This window comes from Callithrix jacchus, chromosome X (genome assembly GCF_049354715.1).
Source record: "Callithrix jacchus isolate 240 chromosome X, calJac240_pri, whole genome shotgun sequence".
NCBI lineage: Eukaryota > Metazoa > Chordata > Mammalia > Primates > Cebidae > Callithrix > Callithrix jacchus.
In genome coordinates, this window is record NC_133524.1 from 97,232,716 (window position 1) to 97,257,621 (window position 24,906).

Here is a 24,906-nt window from a genome sequence, read left to right on the forward strand (position 1 = left end):
TGTACTACCAATGTAGTATCATACAGAGTATTTTCACTGCCCTAAAAATCCTCTGTGCTCCACTTATTCATCCCTCTCCTTCTCTCTGTGGTGTCTTCTTTAGGTGGACAGAAAACAATGTCACTGCGTCTTGCCAGTTTTTCAGAATTGTAAAATGACTAAATTGTAAATTGTAAAATAACACAATTGTAAAATTGTGTTAAATTGCAATTCTCTAGACCTAGAGAGTCAGATGATCCTCAGAGATCCTGTTAAAAAATGATCTTGACATGATATTAAAGCATCAACTAGTCATCTTTCCTTTTGTATTAGTTTCCTAGTGCTGCTCTAACAAATTACCAAAAACTAGATGGCTTAAAACAACACACATTTATTCTCTCAACAGTTCCGGAGATCAGAAGGTAGAACTGTGTTTCACAAGGCTGAAGTCAACATGTCAGCAGGGCCATGCTCCTTCTGGAGGTTCTATGAGAGAATGTTTCCATGCTTCTTCCAGCTTCTGGAGCTGCTTTCTTGCATTCCTTCGTTTGTGGCCTCTTCCTCCATCTTCAAAACCAACAGCATGGCCTCTTCAAATCTCTCTGCCTCTATCTTCACATCACCTTCTCTCTTATAAGGATCCTTGTGATTACATCAAGCACACCTGGATAATTCAAGGTAATCTCCCTATTTTAAGGTACACTGATTTGCAACCTTAATTCCCCCAGTCATGTAACATAACATATTCACAGGTTCTGAGGAGCAGGACATGAAGATTTTAAGGGAGGTGCAGGGGAGGAGTCATTATTCTTCCCCTCACCCTCGCTTCCAAATTTTGAATGATTCTTTATAGCCTCACCTTATGCATTTAATTCTTCAACTTGCTTTTGTCAATTTTAAAATTTTTCTTTTTAATTTTTGAGACAGGGTCTTGCTGTGTCGCCCAGTCTGGGATGCAGTTGTGTGGTCATGGTTCACTGCAGCCTCAATCTCCTGAGCTCAAGTGATCCTCCCACCTCAGCCTCCCAAGTAGCTGGGAATATGGGTATACCCCACCATGCCTGGCTGATTTTTCTTTTTCTTTTTAGTGGAGTTGAGGTCTCATTCTGTTGCCCAGGCTGATCTCAGATTCCTAAGTTCAAACAATCCTCCTACCTCAGCCTCCCAAAGTGCTGGGATTATAGGCATGAACTACCACACCTGGCCTGTCTCTTATCTTTTCATTCAGCACATACTGTATACAGCTACCCCATTCCTCTTAATGGCTAGGTAGTATTTCAGTTATGGAATTGTTAGAGTTTAGTCATTTTCCCATAGATGGAAATTTAAGTTACCAGTTTTTCAACATTATAAATAGTGGGGCAATGAACACCCCTATGCATAACTCTTTGTGTAATTGTGACTATGTTTCCATAGGGAAATTTTCTGGAGGTTAAAATTCTGAAAACAATATATATCAATTTTTTTTTTTTTTTTGAGACGGAGTTTCGCTCTTGTTACCCAGGCTGGAGTGCAATGGTGCAATCTCGGCTCACCACAACGTCCACCTCCTGGGTTCAGGCAATTCTCCTGCCTCAGCCTCCTGAGTAGCTGGGATCACAGGCACACGCCACCATGCCCACCTAATTTTTTGTATTTTTAGTAGAGACGGGGTTTCACCATGTTGACCAGGATGGTCTTGATCTGCTGACCTCGTGATCCACCCGCCTCGGCCTCCCAAAGTGCTGGGATTACAGGTGTGAGCCACTGCATCCAGCCCAATATATATCAATTTAATTTTCACAAATATTATAACAAATCACCTTTCAAAATATACATTAATATCTCACACTCATACCAATAATGCGTGAGAGTACCTGTTTATCTCCCACATCTCTTACACTAGGTATATGGAATTCATTTTTAAGTCTTTCAGGATCTATACAGCACTTTGAGATATCCATATAGGTTTTCTTGGCAAAAAATAAAAGCTTTATCCTTGGTGAATTGAAAGATAAAACAATGCAAATCCATGTGTACAACTCAGAGGGCTTATCCTAACAGTGATGCACTGGTGAACAGATAATGTGGTAAATGTGCTTTTCATATTATAAAGTGCTATTCAGAGAATTATTTTCCTGTGTGGAGTGTGTGTGTGTGTGTGTGTGTGTGTGTGTGTGTTGTTTTGAGATGGAACCTCACTCTGTAGCCCAACCTGGAGTGTAGTGGTGTGATCTGGGCTCACTACAACCTTTGTCTCCCGGGCTCAAGTGATTCTTGTGCCTGAGCCTCCCTAGTAGTTGTGACTACAGGTGTGCACCACCATGCTTGGATAATTTTTTTGTATTTTAGTAGAGACAGGGTTTCACCATGTTGCCCAGGATGGTCTCAAGCTCTTGAGCTCAGGTGATCCGCCTGCCTTGGCCTCCCAAAGTACTGGGATTACAGGTGTGAGCTACTGCACCTGGCCAAAATGTGTTTCTTTTCATACTTAGTTCACATGGCTCACACAGGTTGGCCTCACTACTTTCCAGTTTCACATGGTGTATGTTCTTTTGCCAAGACTCAACATATTTCCACTGTACAGCCCAGGGGCTCTAAGGTCTAAAGTGTGTAACTGATTGTGCCAATCCTTCAGGAGGAAAGACATGATAAGATTATGGACATATGTGTCCTCTGAAGAGAGTAAGAAAGCCCAATAGCAAAGGCTTCAGAGAACAAGGCTTCAGAGAACCACTCTTGAGTAGGTAAGTATTTCGCAGGGTTCAGAGTCAGCTGATTTTGTACTTAAGAATTTCTTAGCTATAGAGCCCCATGGGCTTAGATGGAAAGTCCTGGTGAGTACCCTACCCCACAGATGCCTGCCTCACCCTCACCCTGGAAAGTGACAATAAACTCTGTAATGTTAAGGACCATAACCAAATGAGGCACAAGCATGAAGGGGTTAGCTGAAAGGGCACTGAAGGTTGACCTATGCTCTAGGGGGCATTATTCTCTACAGTCCACTTCTCTTGGTTTGCTCTAGAACTAGAAACCAGCTTCTCAGCAGGAGTAAGAGTAGTGCTAGCAGGAGAAAGTGAAAGGAAATGGGCTTCAGCACTGGTCTAATTGGTTGTTCCTGGAGTCAGAGTTCATAGATACCTTAACAGGAACTGCTCTCTCCAGTTTTCTTCCCACAACCGTGGTTTGAAAGGAGTTAACGTTCTGAAACAAGAAAAGAAATGGGCCCCTCTGTTATCCTTCTCCTCACTTTCCCAGTACAAATCTACAAGTGCATGTGAGCATACGCTCAGCTTTCATCCCAGGCTTTTTAGGACTTCTCGCTATAGAGAGAATTCAGTGGTGCCTCCTGATAAGGAGTGTTTAGGAGGAAACACTGTTTGGAATGAACCTGGCCATAGCTCAGAAAATACTGCTGAAACTGCTAACACATTAAAATGCTTTCACAAAGGACCTAAGAGAACTTAGTGGCTTGTGCCATGATGAAGAGTGTAAGCTCCGGAGCCTGAGGGCATAGGACTGAATCCTGTCTCTGACATTAGCTGTGACCTTGGACAGGCCTCTTAACCTTCCTATGACTTAGAATCATCTGCAAAATGGGAGGTAACAATACCCACCTCATAAGGATTGTCATGTGGATTGAATGAAATAATGCATATAGGTCGGGCACAGTGGCTCACACCTGTAATCCCAGCACTTTGGGAGACCGACGTGGGTGGATCACCTGAGGTCAGGAGTTCAAGACCAGCCTGGCCAACATGGTGAAACCCTGTCTCTACTAAAAATACAAAAATCAGCTGGGCATGATGGTGGGTGCCTGTAATCCCAGCTACTTGGAAGGTTGAGGCAAGAGAATTGCTTGAATCTGGGAGGCAGAGGTTGCAGTGAGCTGAGATCATGCCATTATACTCCAGCCTGGGCGACAGAGTGAGACTCCATCTCAAAAAAAAATCTGCATATAAAGCACCAATACCATTCCAGGAATATAGTAAGTGCTCATAAATATAAGTTATTATTTAGTTCTCCCACAGTGCCTCACAGTCCAATGCCCATAGTCTATAAATTTCTTGTGGAGCAAATAAAATTGAAAACTATTATTTTATTTATTTTTCTAACACGTGAATTTCCCAATACTTAGCCTACCAAATTTTTAATAATATGAGAATAGCTATTGTTACAATGGCCTACTTCTTTTCCCCAAGCTTCATAGTTCTGCCTGCCTTTTCCAGAAACCATTTGCTGGCCCTATCTCTGTCTCCTCTCCACTCAGCAAGACTTGTCTCTACACATGTACCCTATGTTGCTTTAAGGTTTCAGAGAGTACTGCGCGGTATCAGCTTGTGGGGCGCTCATACTCAAAAATTGTGAGCATTTTCATACTCCAGGGGCTGCTACTGGTGGCTCTGCAGCAGTCACCATGCTACAGAATGAATATATTAAATTACACCATAAACACTACGGATACCATGAGAAAAAGAGAAAGAAGGAAAGTCAAGAGGCTCATGAACATTCAAAGAAGGAAAAGAAAATGACTGGTCTGAAGCCTAAGCTTTACCATAAATAGTGCCATGCTGAGAAAGTACAAATGAAAAAGATTCTCAAGATGCATGAAAAGAGAAATATCAAACAGAAGAATGATGAAGACTCCACAGGGAGCAGTACCTGCCTATCTGCTGAACTGAGAGGGACAATCTCAAGCTAAAGTACTTTCCAATATGATTAAACAGAAATGAAAAGAGAAGGCAGGAAAATGGGAAGTCCCTCTGCCTAAAGTCTGTGCTCAGGGAGAAACAGAAGTATTAGAGGTTATTCAAACAGGAAAGAGAAAGAAGGCATAGAAGAGGATGGTTACTAAAATCTGCTTTGTATGAGATGGATTTACAAGAAAACCACCTAAATATGAAAGATTCATCAGGCTAATGGCTTGCATTTCAAAAAAGCCCATGTAACACATAGGAACTGAAAGCCACCTTTTGCCTACTAATAAAGAAGAATGCTTCATCTCCACTGTATACAACTTTGGGTATTATCAAATGTACTGTCACTGAGGTAAATGTGAGCGAATTGGACCTTGTGATGCATGGAGGCAAAGTTATTTGGGGAAAATATGCCCAGGTTACCAACCATCCTGAAAATGAAGGATGTTTAAATGCAGTCTTACTGGTTTGACAGCAATTTCATATATAATTATTGAGGACTACACACCAACTGAAAAAACTGCCATTACTGTGATGTTTCTGAATACTACCAAACAGCCTTGCATCTCTGCAATCATCAAAGGATCTATTTATTAAATTGTAAACAATAAAAATGGTTTTTTAAAAAAGATTTCAGAGAATAAGAAGAGAGTAGTCAATTTTAAGTGTTTGCAAATGGACGGGAGCATGTGCCCTGCCCCACTACCATATTTCACAATTCCGTCTTCTCCTGTCTATCTGGAGAATTTTTGTAGAACAAAAAGGCCACCATCTACAGGAAGTTCTAAGGGTTCATTTACATAATGTATCACTAGAGTCTTTTCTTCTTGGGTGAGGGCAGCAGGTTTTTCAGGTCAGAAGCGGCTCCACACCCCTAAACTGCCTGCATTCCCAGGATATTAAGTCACTGAGGAAGCTGGGGAGGACACACGGAAGGAAAATTTTGCCTGGTCCAGTACTGAGGCACACTTTTTGCCTTGTGTAGCTCCATTCTATCTCGAACTGACCTGCCTAGGTCAGTGCGTGTCTGTACGTTTTCATAGCACCACTCCTTAAGTAGCTGAGTCACATGGCTTTTATGGACCAAATTACTGTTCCATGCTGCTCCTGCTCTTATTTGAGGGCATGGTAAATATTGGGGATAAATTGTTGCTTGATTTCCAAAGAAGTGATGTGCTCTTCTGGAGGTCTGATAGATTATTTCTTTCAGGTTCACCTTAAATAACATAGTTAGAAGACAGCATGTAAGCTTTATATGACAATAACCTATGTCTCTTCATCATTAAAAATGGAATGAGGGAGTTGGGGTTGAAAACAAGAGCTCTCCACTGCTTCAAAGCAAGTCCATACACTCTCCCCCAAATTAAGTATACAATCCTTTTAGCCCCAAACAGTGGCTGATGAAGGGAAAACCATGCTAGCCATACCAAGAAATAACATACCTGTGGTTAATAGCCCTGCTACTTAGAAGAGAGAGCTCTCTTAACATAATGTTCTGACATTTGATAAGAGGAGGGGAAATGACTAATGGTAAATTCTTAGCATGCTACCAAGAATAAAATTGGATGAGGATGGGAAGTCCAATAGGTCAGATTGTTCACAATTTCTTGAAGTACTGTGGTGGGCACAACTGGTACACACTATTAGGAGTTCTTGTAATTTTCCTGGTCTGTGAGGGGCAAGCATTAGTTGGGTAAATGCTGGGACATTTGGTCCCAGTAGGCAGTGGCCACAGTAACTTCAATCCCCTGGTTACCTCAGAGGTAGCTGGCTGATATTCCTATTGAAATACTCAACTGATATGAGATGTAAACACTGAGATATAGGAGAATAGGAGACATGCATTCATCCACTGGGGGTATAGGAAAGAACAGAGGGTTGATAAACATATGTTCCTTATTATACAGTAAAATCCTGGCCGGATGAGGTGGGTCACACCTGTAATTTCAGCACTTTGGGAGGCCAAGGTGGGTGGACCACTTGAGGTCAGAAATTCGAGACCAGCCTGGCCAACATGGTGAAACCTCATCTCTACTAAAAAGCTAAAAATTAGCCAGGCATGGTAGCAGGTGTCTGTAATCCCAGCTACTTGGGAGGCTGAGGCAGGAGAATTGCTTGAACCCAGGAGGCAGAAATCACAGTGAGCCAAGATCACACCACCATACTTTGGTCTGGGTAACAGAGAGAGAGTATGTCTCAAAAAGGAAAATCCTGTAGGCAGAAACCAGTACTGATGGTGATTTAATGTGATCTTGTTTCCCTCCTCTGCCTTCACTCTACCTTGGAGTGTTGGCCATTCATCTCAATCCATTATTACCTTCTCTCTCTCCTAAACACACACACACACACACACACACACACACACACACACACACAAATGAAATACTCAGGACAACAGTAGACACAAAGTAGTCTTCATTTCTTCCACACATCAGAAACATTGTCAATTACAGTTCAACTTCTCTGAGGTCCACATCAAATACTAAAATACCAAGAGCACAGAAAAGCTGGGTTGGAGGAAATCTCTGCTCATGAGGCAGTAAGTGAGAGGTTTCACTCAACGATTCCACTAGGCAAGTTGGAGGCCCATGCAGGTCCCTGAAAAAAAGAGTCATTTTGGCTTACGCCCTGAAGGAATCCTACTCTGCATTTTCTCCTCGGAGTGTGCCTATGAAGTGCCTCTGCTGAATGACCACTAGTAAAATCCTAACAGAGAGCTAATTTGTTCGGGGAGCAATTCTTTTAATAGTGGAGATTTTCTTCTCAGACAGAGCTTCTCATTGGAATTAAAAAGACTCCAGCCACACTGGCAGTTGCAGGTTCCACATCAGTCAGACTGTTACCTGGGAGGTACTCTTAACTGGTAAGCTGTCATATCTTCTGATCAGTCAGGATATATTCTAGTGGGACTGTAGGACTTCAGCTAAGCCCAGGAAAGCCCAGAAATGCATCAAGCAAATGAGCAGAGCGAGAAGGTCGCTTTAGAAAGTCTAAAGTGCTTGAAGGCAAGTTATACCAATTGAGCTGGTAAGAAGGATGTGAATGGTATTTCTGACCCTTCCAACTATATAGTGGATACCTCCTGTGTCCAAACATAGTGGCAACTCTTAAGAAAATAAAACCTAATTGGGAGTTGCTCTTTCTTCTGATAGGCTTAACAGAAAAGTCAAGACAATGCCTTGATGGGTATCTCACCCATTAGCCTCATCCTTTCCTTCAATTTCATAGTTGCTCTTAGCAACTCCCAACCCATCCTAAAATACCCAGAAAATAGAATCAGACAACACTTTGCCTTGCTTCAGCCTCAAAGGGTGGCTCTGTGTTCTCAACCCTGGTCCGAGGGTGCTGGTGGCAGCAGACACAGTGGAGGTAGTCCACTACATTATGGGTGAAGAGTGAGCGCAATGGATGCAAGTACTGGAAGAAAAGGAGCATGAAGCCAATGGAAATCAGATAAGCAATAATGAGCTGCAAGGCAATCATAGAATGACAGTAATTCAGTAATACTTTCACTCCAAAGAACTTAAAAACCAAAACCATGATCACATTCTCTACCAACCTCACACTATAGTGCAGGCCCATATGTCCCCAGTTCTGCCCTTTGTCGACGAGATCTCTGTCTGCCAACCTCAACTGCAAAGCTGACCAGCAAGAGAAGTTGATGCCAGCATAAAGGATGGTGATTGAAATCAGCACCACCAGAGTGCCCACCCGGCTGAAGTTTTTCTCAATGTTATTGGGCATCTGGGCACCACTCCTCCAGAACTTAATCCAAGGCTCAAAGAGGATGATCAGGAAATTGAGCACTAGGAAGGGCACAGCCTTCAATTTCAAAGTGGCTGAGAAGAGCACCAGAATCAGGAGGCGGGAAGTGATCTCCAATGTCCGCCAGATGGTGATGCAAAGGACTTCTAGTGGCCCAAGGCGAATCTTGTAGTCATCATACTTGATCTGGATAGCCAACATATTGCAAAGGGTAGCCCCATAGGTGACTGATACCAGGGAAAAGACCATTAGCACAACTGTTAAAAAAACAAAAATGCAATCAGTTAATGTTAGTGGTGAAGGCTATACTTATAACCCAGAGGTCCAGACAGACGATAGGTGAGTCTTGAGAAGAGCAAATGAACATATGTTCACAGCTATGTAAAAAAAATAGCATGAATTTGAATAGACTTTCTTTTATTGCATTTTAGGTTTTGGGGTACATATGAAGAACATGCAAGATAGTTGCATAGGTACACATGTGGCAGTGTGATTTGCTGCCTTCCTCCCCTTCATCTGTATCTGGCATTTCTCCCCCTGCTATCTCTCCCCAACTCCCCATGCCCCGCTGTCCCTCCACTATTCCCCCCAACAGACCCCAGTGTGTAGTGCTCCCCTCCCTGTGTCCATGTGTTCTCATTGTTCAACACTCGCCTATGAGTGAGAACATGTGGTATTTCATTTTTTGTTCTTGTGTCAATAAATGGCCAACAGGTATATGAAAAGGTATTCAACATCACTAATCATCACAAAAATGCAAATCAAAAGTGCAATGAGATATCATCTCCCACTGTTAGAATAACTATTATTTAAAAAAATAGTAAGTGTTGGCGAGGATGTGAGAAAAAGAACCCTTGTACACTGTTTTTGGGAATATAAATTGATACAGCCATTATAGAAAACAGTATGAAGGTTCTCCAAAAAAATTAAAAACAGAACTGCCATATGATCAAATAACCTTACTACTGGGTGTATACCTAAAGGAAATCAGTATCTCAAAGAGATATCTGCACTCCCATGTTCATTGTAGTATTATTCTCAATAGCCAAGATATGGAAACAAACTTAGTATCTGTTGACAGATGAATAAAGAAAATCTGATATGTGTGTATATATATACAACAGATTATTATCCAACCATAAGATGAAGAAAACCCCGCCACCTGTGACAACACAGATGAACCTAGAGGACATTATGCTAAGTTAAATGAGCTAAGCACAGAAAGAAAAATACTGCATTTTCTTACTTATATATGGAATCTAAAAAAGTTGAACTCCTATAAACAGAGTAGATCAGGTGGTTACCAGGGGTTGGGGGTTTAGGGAAATGGAAGGATTTTGATCAAAGGCTGCAAACTTAGACTTATAAGATGAGTAAGTTTCAGAGCTCTAATGTACAACATGATGACTATAGTTGACGATAATGTATTGCGTACTTGAAATTTTTAAAGAGAGTGGATCTTGGTTGTACCACACATAAACATACACACACACATACATCACATATGTGAGGTGATGAATGTGTTAATTAGCTTGGTTATGGTAATCATTTCACAATATACATACATCAAAACATCACATTGTACACCTTGAATATATACAATAAAACAAAATAGATGCACAAAAAATTGAAAAAGAAATGAACCAACATATCTTTTAGTGTGTGGGATAATTTGATATCAGTTTTAGAAATCTTTTTCTCACTGGGCACAGTGGCTCATGCCTATAATCTTAGTACTTTGGGAGGCCAAAGGGGGCAGATTGCCTGAGCTCAGGGGTTCAAGACCAACCAGGGCAACACAGTGAAACCCTGTCTCTACTAAAATACAAAAAATTAGCCAGGCATGACAGCACGCACCTGTAGCACGAGCCACTCAGGAGGCTGAGGGAGGAGAAGTGCTTGAACCTGGGAGGCAGAGGTTGCAGTGAGCCGAGATCACGCCACTGTACTCAGTGACAGAGTGAGACTCCATCACCAAAAAAACAAAAAATCTTTTTCTCTAAATTTCTCTATTTTCTAAATTTCTCATGATGAACATATACTGTAACACTTTAATAATTATATAAATATACGAACTAAACTTCCTTAAAATACATGGGTCTTAGAACATTGAAAAGTCACTAACATGAGAAGAGTACATATAAAGGTATCAGGCAGACTTTGCTAATGAAGCAGGCTTCAGAGCAAACATTCAATAAGGCAGAAAGAACTCTTATTTGAAAAAATCCAGTCTTAGGAGACTCATAGAGAATGCCCTTGCTAATAGAAGTCCCTTCTTGATGTGTATCTTCTTTGAGGAACTAACATTGTTTGTGTGTGTTTCTAGAGCACTTAACTCCAGTGACATATCAAAATGTGTATTGAAAATTCCATGAAGGCATAGAGGACCATGCCTATTTTGTTCACTGCTGTATGCCAGAACCTAACACATTACCTGGAACATAGTAGGTGCTCAATAAATGTTTGTGGAATTAATGAAGACATCTGAGATTAGAGAGGTGCATAAAATGCCTAATTAGGTTGGGCGAGGTGACTCATGCCTGTAATCCCAGCACATTGGGAGGCCAAGGCAGGTGGATTACGTGAGGTTAGGAGTTTGAGACCAGCCTGGCCAACATGGCAAAACCCCCATCTCTACTAAAAATACAAATATTAGTCAGGCACGGTGGTGTGTGCCTATAATCCCAGCTACCCTAGAGGCTGAGGCAGGAGAATCGCTTGAAACTGAGAGGCAGAGGTTACAGTGGACCAAGATTGTATTGCTGCACTCCAGCCTGGGAAACAGAGTGAGACTCTGTCTCAAAAAGAAAAAAAAATCAGCCAGGCATGGTGGCGTGCCTGTAATCCCAGCTGCTCAGGAGGCTGAGACACGAGAATCACTTGAACCCAGGAGGCGGAGGTTGCAGTGAGTTGAGATCGCCCCACTGCACTCCAGCCTGAGTGACAGAGTGAGATTCTGTCTCAAAAAGAAAAAAAAAACTAATTAGAAATCCTTGGCAGTGACTTACGCCTGTAATCCCAGAATTTTGGGAGGCTGAGGTGGGTGGATCACCTGAGGTCAGGAGTTCGAGACCAGCATAAGCAACATGGTGAAACCCCGTCTCTACTAAAAATACAAAAATTAGCTGAGCATGGTGGTGCATGCCTGTAATCCCAGATACCCAGGAGGCTGAGGCAGGAGAGTCACTTGAATCGGAGAGGTGGGGGTTGCAGTGAGACAAGATCACACCATTGCACTGCAGCCTGGGCAACAAGAGTGAAACTCTGTCAAAGAGGGGAGGGGAAAGGAGGGGAGGGGAAGAGAAAGCCTTGGTTCAGCTGTACAGGAACTTTTGGAGGTCATTGAATATGTGCCTCAGTTCTCAATTCACTGAGATACTGCAGAGTTGCTTATATTTGTCATCAGCAACGTCAATTCATTATCCCCATATGTTAGGAATCTCTGAATTTGCAGCAGAGAAGTTCAAAAATTTCAAAATCCTGTTGCCTTGCCCATGACATCCATAGCACCATATGTTAGAGTAGTGGCCCTAAAGAGCCAGGATGCTCTCTAACCTGTTCTACCTAAGCGTCACCTATAGATGACACAGGTGGCCCTTTCCTTTTCTTCCTTTATGTCAAAGGATGCTGATTACTAAGAAAAATACAGTGCTCCGAAGAGAAGTAGGAGGGCTGAGGAATACTCATCCAAAAGAAAAGCTGGAGCTTTCCGTTCCTATTAAAATACTTGATCTAGGGAAACAGTGGCCATAGAGATGTCAACTTAATCTTTTACTTTTCATGGAGGAAAACTTAAGATTTCCTCCATGAAAACCCAAAAGGAAGCATAGCTCTGTTTCTGAGTTCTTCAGTTTTAAGTAGAGTGTTGGAATCTCAGAGACTGGAATGGGAGACTCTCGAGGTGGTGACTTGGCTTTCTCAACCATTCTCAGTCCCATCCTCAAGAGTTGATACACGTTATAGAAGTGGGAATGTCAGAGCATATATCCACCTAAGTGTGGCAATGCTTTCTCTTACATTAGAACTCATTTATTGATTAGTAGTGTAACAGAAGGAAAAATCCTGATGCTTCAAATAAATGTAAAAACATTTTCAATCTGTGTCCCTATAAATAGACTCATGCCATAAGAGGACAAAATACACAGGTTCTGGAGGCAAACACCCTGAATTCCAATCCAATCTTTACTACTTGCTTCTTATGGGACCTTGGGGCAATATACTAAAACTCTCAGTGTGTCTGTTTCTTCATTTGTAAAATGAGAATCATAATTATCTCATAGGGTTGTGGTAAAGATTAAATAAACATTTACATGTAAAGGGCTTAGAAAAATGCCTAGAACCTAGTAAGTACTATCTTTTAGCTGTGTTCTTCTTTCTTCTTCTTCCTCTTCCCTTCTTCTTTCTTATCCTTTTTCTCCTCCTCCCCCTCCTCCTTTTCTTCCTATTCTTCTTCGTCATCTTCATCATCACCCTATTTCTAAAAGTATGGTAGGTGGGTTTACTTTACCTGGATACTATCCTGATACTTAGAAAATCAGGTCATTTTAAAACGGATAGAACATCTGAATGTAAGCCTTATAAAAATGTAATACCCACAGAAAGAAAACTATACAATTTTACTGAAAAAAAACTATACAATTTTACTGAGGTACATTTTAAAATATTTAATAAAATGGAGAGATTTATCATTTCACAATATGAAGTCCATCAATCCTATAAAGATGTAAATTGCCCCTAAATAACCTAAGTAATTTGATGCAAATCCCAGTCAGAATCTTCATGAAATGGTTTTTCTTTTGTTGTTATTATTTTGCTTTGTTTTTGTTGGAGGGATTAAAAAATTATCTTGAAAATTAATCTACTTAGAAAACTGGGGTAAATTGTTCTACCAGATGTGACAGGCCTTTGTAAGAAAGGCACAAAATCTAAAAGCAATAAAGAATTTGAATACATAAAAATGTAATACTTCAGAATGCCCGAAGATACTACAAAATGTATTGTGGATAATATATCACACATATATTACATATATATGTATATACATATTTAAAATGTGTGTATGTCCAAACAAAAAATTATACAAATATATGCATACATACTCATTCACATCAGAGAAAGGATTAATAACAAGAATAAATAGCTACTAAAAATTAATATAAAAAAGACAACCCACTAGAAGAAGTGAGTAAAATATATAAATAAGCAATTTGCAGAACACACATGGCCAAACACAAAAAGATGCTCAGCTTCACTCATAATCGAAGAAAGCCAATTATCATATTTCATTTAGGATATGAAGAAACAGAAATAGGCACATTTGTATATTGTTGGTGAGAGTATAAATTCATATATCTTTTGGGGAGAATTATTTGACAATATCAGTAAAATTTTAAACATACATATCCTTTCACCCAGCAATTCTACTGTTATAAATTTATCCTACAAAGTCTCATTCAAGTTCACAGACATTTATAAATATGTTCACTGTGGCATAATTTGTAATTAGAAAAAATTTTTTTGTGAAAAATTAAAATTTGTGAGGCTGACATAGGGCTCCTCCTGCCCCTCTTTCTTCCACAGTGTGAGGTACTTAATCATGGCCTCCAAACATCTGGAGAAGTAAAGCATCATGGGAATTTAACTAAAGCTGTCCTGGGAAGGGAGGTTGTAATGAGGGGAAAAAATAACTTGGGGAAGTTGTGCTACCCTTTTTTTTCTTTTTTGAGACAATTAATAGAATCCTATCAATAGAAAGTTAGGAGAATAAGAATGAATATTCTAATTCATATAAAGGAAATCCATATTGTATGTTTATTATTGTTATACATGTATTATAAATAATTTGAGAAAATTCATACTAGCATAATGTACTTTTGAAAAAGATGTTGTTGAACAGAATGTTTCCTACAGTCCATGTTTGGAAAAAGACATATACAATGTATGTTGTATGTATGTTTATGTTTACATAGTAAAAATAAGTCCAGAAGGCTATATACTGGATTATTAACAGAATTTATCTTTGGGGAGTGAGATCACATTTCCTATTTTATATCTATTCTATATGGTTTTTAATTTTTACTATAACCATGTCTGACTGTTGTAATTAAAAAAAAAAAATAAAAACCAAAGCTAGTAATGCATGATCATGAAAAAATTTTCAAACCATATAGAAGAATTTAAAGTAAAAAGTAAGACTGCTAGGCCAGGTGCGGTGGCTCACACCTGTAATCCCAGCACTTTGGGAGGCAGAGGGGAGCGGATCATAAAGTCAGGAGTTCAAGACCAGCCTGGCCAATATGGCAAAACCCCATCTCTACTAAAAAAAAATACATATAAAAAAAATTAGCCGGGTGCGGTGGCATGCGCCTGTTGTCCCAGTTACTTGGGAGGCTGAGGTGGGAGAAATGCTTAAACCCAGAAGCTGGAGGTCATAGTGAGCCGACATTGCTTCACTGCACTCCAGCCTAGCCAACAGAGCGAGACTGTCTCAAAAAAAAGTAAGACTGCTGAATTTTCAGTCCCACTCCGCAGAGGTAGTTTCTTGTATAGTTTTCCAGAAATTTTCTGTGCATATACAAGTACGTGTAGATCAGTTTGTGCAGGTATTACTTTTGTAATATATACTTTATTTTTTAAATTAATTTATTTTTGAGATGGGAGTCTCGTTCTGTTGCCCAGGCTGGAGTGCAGTGGCACAGTCTCAGCTCACTGTAACCTCTACCTCCCAGGTTCAAGCAATTCTCCTGCTTCAGCCTCCCAAGTAGCTGGGATTACAGGCTCCTGCTACTACACCTGGCTGATTTTTTTCTTTTTTTGAGACAGAGTCTCACTCTGTTACCCAGGCTTGAGTGCAATGGTGTGATCTTGGCTCCCAGGTTCAAGTGATTTTTGTGCCTCAGCCTCCCAAGTAGCTGGGATTATAGGCAATACAACACCATGTCCGGCTAATTTTTGTATTTTTAATAGAGACGGGGTTTCACATGTTGGCCAGGCTGGTCTCAACCTCCTGTCCTCAGGTAATCCACCCACCTTGGTCTCCCAAAGTGCTAGGATTACAGCTGTCAGCCTGGCCTTGATTTTTTTTGTATTTTTAGTAGAGACAGGGTTTCACCATGTTGGCCAGGCGGGTTTCAAACTCCTGACTTTAAGTGATCTGCCTGCCTCAGCCTCCCAAAGTGCTAGGATTACAGGCATGAGTCACTGCACCCAGCTGTAATGTACACCTATTTTTATTTGATGATTTGATGACCTTCAAAATTCTCAGAAGAAAAAGCATCATCATTTCCAAAGTGTTTTCTCCTCAGACTACTAGGAATATAGGTGGAAAGCTTCAAAACCAATAGAACTTGAAGCACAATTCTTAATGGGGAAAAAAGACAAAAGAGGGCAAATTTCCTCCTTACCTTCTTTGAGACATGGGACTCTGCCAAACAGGGTCAGAACCTAATAATAAGGAAATGGTCCAAAGCTGTACCCACATCTATACCAGCGCCTGCCCAAACAGGTGAAGCAAATCTCAGGCTGTTAAAATTCATTAACAACAGTTTCTCTCAACTTTGAAAACACTGGCTCACATTTTATTTTCTGCTAGAGGTCTTACTCATTTCAGGATCCCTCTTTTACAAGTGGGAAATTAGGTCAGTGATTGCTTTGTAACTTCCTCCAAAGATCATAGTGAAGGTCAGAACTTAAACCAGGCCTGACTCTCATTAGTATTCACCCCACGATCCTTTTCTTCTCCACTGGCATTAGCAGAAATGATTAAATCATTGGTTCTCAAATGTGGCTGATCAAAACCAACTGAGGTACTTTTTAGAAATAATATTCCTGGTCCCCCCACACTCTAAGATTGATTCAAGTCTGGGGAGCAGATATAATTTCAAAAAGAAGCTCATCATATGATTCTGATGATCAGTACTATTTGGGAACCTCTTATTAAAGACTGCCATCCCGAAACCAACAAAACAACTAAGCATAATTTAAACATTTTGGGCAAGGGAAAACATCCTACTGACGGCTGGTATTACTAGCATTTTCTGGGCACAGAGAAGGTTTATCTGTGACATTTTTAGTCTAAACGGCTTGCCTGTTTAAGAAATCTGGCAGGCTTGAGATGTCTGACTCCACAAGTTCCTTGACTATCTACCAGTGCTGTCCAATAGAACTTTCTGTGATGATGGAAATGTTTATTATACCTGTGACACCCAATACAGTAGTTGCCACGTATGGCTACTGAGAACCTGAAATGTGGCTAGTATTAATGAGGAAGTTTCTAATTTTATTTAATTTTAAATTAAATAGCCACATGAAGCTAATGGCCAGTATATTAGACAGCTTGGGTCTAGACTTCTGAGACCATTGATTTAACTGGAACCCTCCCCTATTCTGACCCCACTTACCTCTACCCAGGGGGACCTCTGCAGAGATCAGGGTCACATAGAGCTGATAGGTCAGCTGGGGCACTGAGCCCAGGAAGGCTTGGATCTGTGACATACGTTTGTAGGCATTGCGGTGCATAGCCAGGGTCCGGATGGAGTGGCCCACCTCCCATTCTATCAGCACCTCCTCGCCATCTATTAGCATCTTCTTTCGGGTGAGGCTGACATAGGGCTCCTCCTGCCCCTCTTTCTTCCACAGTGTGAGGTACTTAATCATGGCCTCCAAACATCTGCAGAAGTAAAGCATCATGGGAACTTAACTGAAGCTGTTCTGGGAAGGGAGGTTATAATGAGGGGAAAAAAATAACTTGGGGAGGTTATGCTACTTTATTTTTAAACTTTTTTTTGAGACAAGATCTTACTCTGACACCCTGGCTAGACTGCAGTGGCACAATCATAACTCATTGCAGCCTTGACCTCTTGGGCTCAAGTGATCCTCCCACCTCAGACTTCTGAGTAGCTAGGACTACAGGTGCATACCACCATGCCAGCTATTTTTATTTTGATTTTTGTAGAGACGAGATCTCAACATGTTGCCCAGAGTGGTCTCAAACTCCCGGGCTCAAGCAATCCTACTGCCTGGAACCAAAGTGCTGGGATCCTAAAGTGCTGGGATATGTGTGAGACACCATGGCCAGCCTGCACTACTTTTTGTCTTTTTATGTCCTCTGTTCTGATCATTTCTCATAAGTCAAAGGGTTGGTCACGCCTTCTACAAGTTACATGAATCTAAACCGTTTTTTGTTCAGTCATCGACTGACCTAAGAACACCATTTCAGGAGTACTTCTTTGCGGACTTGAGGAATTGTTTTGTCTTTTTAAGAATAGGCCTGTGGCAGGTAGAAAAGTACCTGGAACACAACGGTATTAAGTCAATATATTATGTTCCTAGGGAAATGATAAACGTTCCAAAAAGCCCTGTTTTCTTACCTCAAATTCATGAGGGAATGCAGCCCTCACTCAAAGCATTCAGCTTCATAATCAAGGCTTACAATTCTGCTTTTTTTTTTTCGAGACAGTCTCGCTCTGTCATCTAGCACTGCACCTCCGCCTCCTGGGTTCAAGCGATTCTCCTGCCTCAGTCTCCTGCGTAGCTGAGATTACAGATGAGTGCCACCATGCCTGGCTAAGTCTTTTTTTATTTTGTATTTTTAATAGAGATAGGTTTTCACTATGTTGGCTAGACTTGTCTTGGACTCCTGACCTCTGGTGATCCGCCTGCCTCTGCCTCCCAGGTACTGGGATTACAGGCGTGAGCCTCCATACCTGGTCAGATTCTGCTTTTTCAAGAAAAGACTCACAACTATATCACAGCCAAAAAGTCTTGGGAGAGATCAGGGAAAAAGAATCTCTCATACACACATAAAGCCATGAAAGCAACAAAGGTACTTAAAAGATAACTCAAAACAAAATGAACTACATACCTAGACCCTCAAAAGATCACTGTAATAGTTACTTTCTGTGCCTCCTGGCCTGTGTGGACAAAAGCCTTTTAAATTGGATTATTTCTTTACAAAGAGAAAAACATCCTTATGAAAGCCTATCATCTCTGGAATAAGGGTAAGATGACATTTCCTGCTATGCCCTTCCCATCTCTCCCATACAAATCAGAGTCTTCAGCAGCTCTGATGTGGTAAGTGGAAGAAAAGCCATTAGAACATCTTGTTCTGGAACACCTGAGTTACTACTTCCCCACTTACCTTGAATGAGTAAAAACTGTGAACTACTTTATGACTAGTAAAAACATTTGTTGTGGAAATTAAGAAATCTTCCCCAATAGACTGGGGTGAAGGGTTATATTTGTCTTGTCCACAGCTCTTATCACTTAGTGCATATTTCAGAAATATTTGCTGAGTAAATGAAAGAATGGGAAGAAAATAATACAAGGTAAGCAACTATGGGAAGAGAGGATAATAATAACAGCAATGAAATTTAACAGAAAAGAATACCAAAGGCAAGCTCAGAGAGTGATATGTTCTCCAGGCTTTAGCACCTGATAGGAAAGTTTGGAACATATGCTGACTGCCAGTCTCCACAGATCACCCTAAGATTGATGCATGTGTACCATTCTGAAGCATGTAGTTTGAAACTTTCACCTTCTAGGGACAAACTCTAAGACCTGGGAAAGAAAAAGATGCAAGAAAAGAACAGATAAGAGAAAGCAACACTTTTTTTCCTATTCTTGTTCTGCATAAGTGGATTTTCAATGAAAAACTTTAGATTTTAACACAAACCCATCAGTATTATTGCTAAATTGGAGAACAGTATTGGAGAAGTTGGTGGCATGAAATGTTTATGTTTCTATTCTCACGGCTATTTTCTGGTTTAAGTAAGGATGTTTACCCATTTACAAGCGTCCGTAAATTAGAATACATTTTCATTTCAGAAGCTTGCATTTCATGTAAGGGAGCCAGACCCTACAAGCATCTTCATGTGCCTGATAGCACTAATCAAGTTCCTACCTATCTAATGAGTAATTGGCCTTGAAAATAAGCAAATCCATAGTATAATATATGAGTTTTTAATTATCTTTTATCTGCTATGGGCTTAGCTGCCTGAGGTTATAAATGCTTCCCAATCATTTCTAGTGTAAGTTAAACAACAAAAATAAAAAACAGTACTCAATACTCCACACAGAGGGTTCACAAAACAAACAAAGGAAGTCAAAAAGAGGGGAGGGTGCAGCTAGGTACTTTCTGAAGTTTGTATCTTGAGAGTTTTCGATCAGTTAACTCAATATATTGTATTTGAAAAAGAAATTAATGGTTTATTTGCTCCTCTAGTGACATCTTTAAATTTCTTGGTTTCAAGGTCAAGATGAGGTCTTCCTTTTACAGCTTAACTTCAAAGATTTAGAACTGTAAAGGACTTTTAAATCACCCAGTTCAAAGATGCATATAGGCCCGCTGAGTTATATCTGATCAACAGATGTGGTTTTGCCCCAACCTGTGTTGTTATTGTTCTTGGTTTTTTTAGTCAGTTGTGAACATTTAAAATCATATATTTCATATAAAAATCCTGTCTTTGGAGCATCTCCTGAAAAGCTAGGAGATTTGGCAATACTGGGTCTGAATTCCAGCATGGAAACAATGGGCTGGAGCTGTAGAGGGGCTACCTCCTTTAGGCAGGTCATGCAGACTTCAGACCATGGTACTCACTACTCCTCAGTATTTCTCTAACACTGAGACTTCGTTTTCATTTATCATCACACACAAGGCTACTGTTTTTTCTTATACTAGGTCTGCTTCCTTCATTTATGATACTTGCCTGGTCCCTGCAAGTGTCTGAGACCCATAATTTAGACTAACCTATTTGTTTTACAGATGAGGGAACTGTACATGCCTTCCTGTGAAGGCATCTTCAAAGATTTTACCAAGAACACACAACTAGTCAATGTCAGAGGGAAGACTAGACTCCAAGTCTCCTGAATTTCAGGCCACTGTTTCTGTTGATATCCCATATTCTCTTTGATGGAGCCTAATCAATTCCTCCCCACTTAAAAATTTATTGATAACTTTTTCTGGCTTTATTGAGGTATAAGTGACAAATAAAAATTAATATATATGTACAGATAAGAAATTTTATAAAGGAGGGAGTTTCATCCTTAATAAGTTTCACAGACTGTTTTTAGTTGTCTAATGATGAGGTATCTTCCCATTGCAACACTCTGACCCATATTCCTTGGCTGACTGCAGTTGTCTGCCTCTCTTGCAATCAAGACAAACCTGGTCCATTCCTTACTCCTGAACTCATAAGTTTTGCAACATCTCTCTACCTTGAAAACCCCATAGCATCCAGATGAGACTGTTGACACAGATGCTTGTCTCCCTAGGATTAAGTACATTCTCTCCACTTCAAGGCAATCTGAATGGAAATACTTGATACTACTAAATTGTGCTACTGCATCCACATAGAGAAATGAACTGTCTTCCTTTGCACTCTCCCAACTTTGTATTTTTATTGCAGAAATATACAAAGAGATAAACAGGAGACTGATAACCTGACAGAGAACTGAACTACATTGGGTTGAGGTACCAGATTACCACAGATGGTTTAAAATATTTTCCAGATGTCAAATTCCTCTGGAAAATTTGAAAATGGCAGTAGCACCAGTCCAAGCAGCTCAGGGTAAAGAAAACTTTTACCCAATTTACAAAGCATCCAAAAGGTAGAGTCAAAATTATACACTCAGGCCATGTGGGGTGGCTCACTTTGGGAGGCTAAGGCAGGAAGATCACTTGAGCCCAGTCTACATAATAAGACCCCATCTCTACAAAAAAAAAATATTTTTTTTTCTGTTTTTGTTTTGCAATGGAATCTCACTCTATCACCCAGGCTGGAGTGAAGTGGAATGATCTTGGTTCACTGCAACCTCCACCTTCAGGGTTCAAGTGATTCTCCTGCCTCAGTCTCCCAAGTAACTGGGATTACAGATGTGCACCACCATGCCCAGCTGATTTTTAGTAGAGACAGGGTTTCACCATGTTGGCCAGGCTGGTCTTGAACTCCTGACCTCAGGTGATCCACCCGCCTCGGGCTCTCAAAGTGCTGGGATTACAGGCGCGAGCCACCACACCCAGCCTACAAAAATTTTTTTTTTAATTAACCAGGTGTGGTGACGCATACTTTGGTCCCAGCAACTTGGGAGGCTGAGGTGGGAGAATCGCTTGATCCCAGGAGATCAAGGCTGCAATGAGCTATGATCCCACTACTGCACTGTAGCCTGAGAGACAGAGCAAGACCTTGTCTCAGAAAAAAAAAAAATTAAAAAAATCAAATTACACACTCTGCAGCTATGGCCTACATGCACAGGGAGATCATGTCTTGTTGTTCCCATACTAGTTGACACAACCCAAATCCAGACAGCAAACATTCTCTAATAAAGTCTTGTCAATGGTATTGTTCATTGTTTTGGAAAACAGATACATACCACATGTTCATCATAGTGGCATTTAAGATTTCAGTTAAGTTTTTTTGGATGGTAGACGGGTAAGCCGAGAGTGGGAGGAAATGAGAAAACTGATTAGAGCCATAATATCCATTTTGTAACTCATTTTACTTTTTGGGGTTGGGGGAAAGGAAAAGATTTTAAAGTTGCTCACCTGATAACAGGTCCCAAGAGGATTAGATGCATAAATAATGATAGCGGTTTATCTTTGGCTAGGTCTCTGTGGACAAAAATGAGGGTCAACTGGACCATAATGGATGAAAACATAAAGAAGGAAAAGGTGTATGTCATCCAGTAAATTTCACTATTCTTTCGATAGATTCTAACCATGTACAAAGCAGATGCAGCCTCCCCACAGTACAAAAAGGTGGAGAAAAGGATGCTAAATGGGAAGGTAAATCGGGGGTTGGCTCCCCGGATGACATCTTCCTCCAGAGATGAAACCGGATCCACATTTGGCTCCTCAGGAATTTCATAAACTCTGTCCATTGTCGAGCTTCTTTCTGAATATTGTGGTCTGGTGTTCAGAGCACCCTCCCACCCATCCCCAAGAGAACCTTGTAGCCGCTGCAGTCCAAGTATAGGTGAGGAGAGCTCTGTGAAGTCCAGTTTGGGAACGGAGATTCACTAGTTAGAGCAAGAGACCACGGTCTTCCAGACTCAGGCTCGAGTTGGAGTCTGGGATGGAGAGCCCAGGAGTACCACTTGGAACTTGACTCTTAATAGACCCAGGATTCCAATCGTCAACATACTTGCTGTGAAACTGGAACAAGACAAAAGCAAGCATCCCAGCGCCCCATCCAGAGTCCAACTCCAGGGACGTGAAGAGTCCTGAGAACAGCAGCTTCCGTGGTGGCTCCTTTCGCCGTCCCTCAGGCAGGGAGTAGCCACTCTGTCGGGGCACCGACACTCAGCAGCTCCTCACAGAGTCCTGACTAGTGTGTCCTCTCAAGTCAGCGGAGAGCTGAGCCAGGGCAGAAGAGGGGGCGCAGTCTGAGCGTCCCTTCGGGGGATTCAGTTCAGTGCCTGGGTATCCTAGCTACTGCTAGGCTGTAGCTATTAGTTTGCCTGCTCACCTGCGCGCCCTCAGGACCTTCGCTGAGTCCAGGGTTCTCAGGATGGCTCCTCCGATTCCCCCAAGCCCCGCCCCCAAGACCGCCGGGCCCGGGACTGGAGTATTGTCACCACCCTGTCTCCCAGTACCTTGTTGGGGGAGTGCGCGCGCTCTACAGGATCTAGAAACGGCTGGAGAGGCTGCTTCTCCACGGAGAAACTTTGCTAGTGAGAGGCACGACGTGAGGGACGCCAACCTGGCTGGACAGATGTCGCCAAACTCTTGGACGCCGTCTGGTGCCAGGGTCCTGCCTGGCTTGTGATTCCTGCTGCAAAAGGCCGTCAACTTCAAGAACTAAGGCACCAGGACGGTGGGGGCGGGCGAGATGGCCGGGATGGCTGGGGCCAAATAAAACCAGCTGGAGAGTTCCAGAGGGGCGGCCAGGAGAGGGGGGACAAAAGGAGGCTTGAACCACTCTTCAGAAGGACTTCTGACCGCGATTTCCAGATCCAGGCAGGAACCACAGCTTCACTCTTCCCTAAGAGCAGCAGGCACCCACTTCTACCCCGCCCTCCCTAACTAGTTAAGTGGCTTGCTCTCACACTCTACCCACGCGGTTAGGCAGGTGTGTCTCCCTCGGCCGCAGGGTTGAACCTCCCTAGGTCCTATTGCCCTCCAGATAATATCATGAGAGGGAGAACCTGGGAAGAACTGGTTCAGAGTTTTTCAGCCGAGGGAAGATGGAACAGGATAGAGGTCAAGACTCAAGGTCAGCCCACAGACACTGAGCTCCTATTTTATGCCTTGATTTCTCCACTTGTAAAATGAGGCCAGGATAGGAGCTTTAGAATGAACTTACAGGTCTTTGGTTGAAAGGTTATGAAGAAGTGCCAAATTCTAAACAGACTGGCAAAGAGCCAAGAGAACGCTGTTAGTGAAAACTGAGAGGGGTGTCTTAAAGAGCTTTGAAAATTACCTGTATTAAGTGTAATCCTCCCGCATCTCACTGAGTTTTTGTTTGCATGTCTTCATTTACATAATTCTAAACCTCACAGAAAAAGAGAAAACGGCTGCCTCCTGGTAATAATATAAATGTAGGCCGGGCACAGTGGCTCATGCCTGTAATCCCAGCACTTTGGGAGGCCAAGGCAGGCAGATCACTTGAGGCCAGGAGTTCAAGACCAGGCTGGTCAACATGGTAAAACCCTATCTCTACTAAAAATACAAAAATCAGCCAGGCGTGGTGGTGCCTGACTGTAATCCCAACTACTCAGGAGGCTGAGGCAGGTGATTCACTTAAACCTGGGAGGCAGAAGTTGCTGTGAGCAGAGATCACACCACTGCACTCCAGCCTGGGTGACAGAGCAAGACTACATCTCAGTAACAACAATAATAATATCAGTGTAGCAGAGCCAGTGCCAATCTCCTTTTGCTGCAGGAAGTCAGTAACACAAATCTATGTGAGGAGTGGCCAAGTAGCAGCCACCAAAATGATGGCCTACAGATTGTCCTGTCATTATGTTGTTTTTTAAGGTTTCCATGATTACTGCTTCCTTTCCCCAGGGCTGATTCGGAGACAGGTTCAACATCTAAAGGTTGTTGCCTTCTGAAGCAGACTCCCCATTTTGGTCTGCACCTGTGCTAGAAGCTGGAGGTGCAGCTTCCAGCTGCACCTAGGAGCTGCTCCTTTCTCCTTTCCATTTCATGAAGGAGGACAACACTATTGAGAACAACTTCAGAGCGTGTTCTTTTTCTTATTAGTTGGGACATTCCAATTGGGACAAGGTTCTCCACCACCAGTGTATGGTGCAGAACCTCTTGTGGCTCCTTGGGTACCTGTTCACAAGGTGAATCTCAGGCAAAGTGACCAACTCATCCCATTTCACTGTGATTAGGGTAAGTTGGTGCCCCTTAACATGGGAGAGTCAGCTGGGCACGATGGCTCGTGCCTGTAATCCCAACATTTTGGGAGGCTGAGGTGGGTGGGTCACCTGAGGTCAGGAGTTTGAGACCAGCCTGACCAACATGGTGAAATCCCGTCTCTAC

The 24,906-nt window shown here is 41.8% G+C and overlaps 1 protein-coding gene and 1 pseudogene across 1 annotated transcript; one reads left to right on the forward strand and one right to left on the reverse strand.

Annotated features, from left to right (window-relative positions):
- Nucleotides 1-350: 350 nt before the first annotated feature.
- Nucleotides 351-23,417, reverse strand: XKRX (XK related X-linked). Its single transcript, XM_002763083.7, has 3 exons — nucleotides 21,961-23,417; nucleotides 16,820-17,088; nucleotides 351-8,677 (listed from the first exon to the last, which is right to left on the reverse strand). The coding sequence occupies exons 1-3, from the start codon at nucleotides 22,293-22,295 to the stop codon at nucleotides 7,932-7,934; spliced, it is 1,350 nt and encodes a 449-aa protein (XP_002763129.1). The 5' UTR covers nucleotides 22,296-23,417; the 3' UTR covers nucleotides 351-7,931.
- On the forward strand, nucleotides 4,376-5,127 carry LOC100408033 (ribosome biogenesis protein NSA2 homolog pseudogene; annotated as a pseudogene).
- Nucleotides 23,418-24,906: the final 1,489 nt, after the last annotated feature.

Coding starts and splice junctions, on each gene's coding strand:
- XKRX (XM_002763083.7), bottom strand. CDS start 22,295: ATGGACAGAGTTTATGAAATTCCTGAGGAGCCAAATGTGGATCCGGTT. Junction 17,089..21,960: donor CTCTTGGGACCTGTTATCAG/GTGAGCAACTTT, acceptor TTACTTCTGCAG/ATGTTTGGAGGCCATGATTA. Junction 8,678..16,819: donor AGAGGTCCCCCTGGGTAGAG/GTAAGTGGGGTC, acceptor TTTTTTTAACAG/TTGTGCTAATGGTCTTTTCC.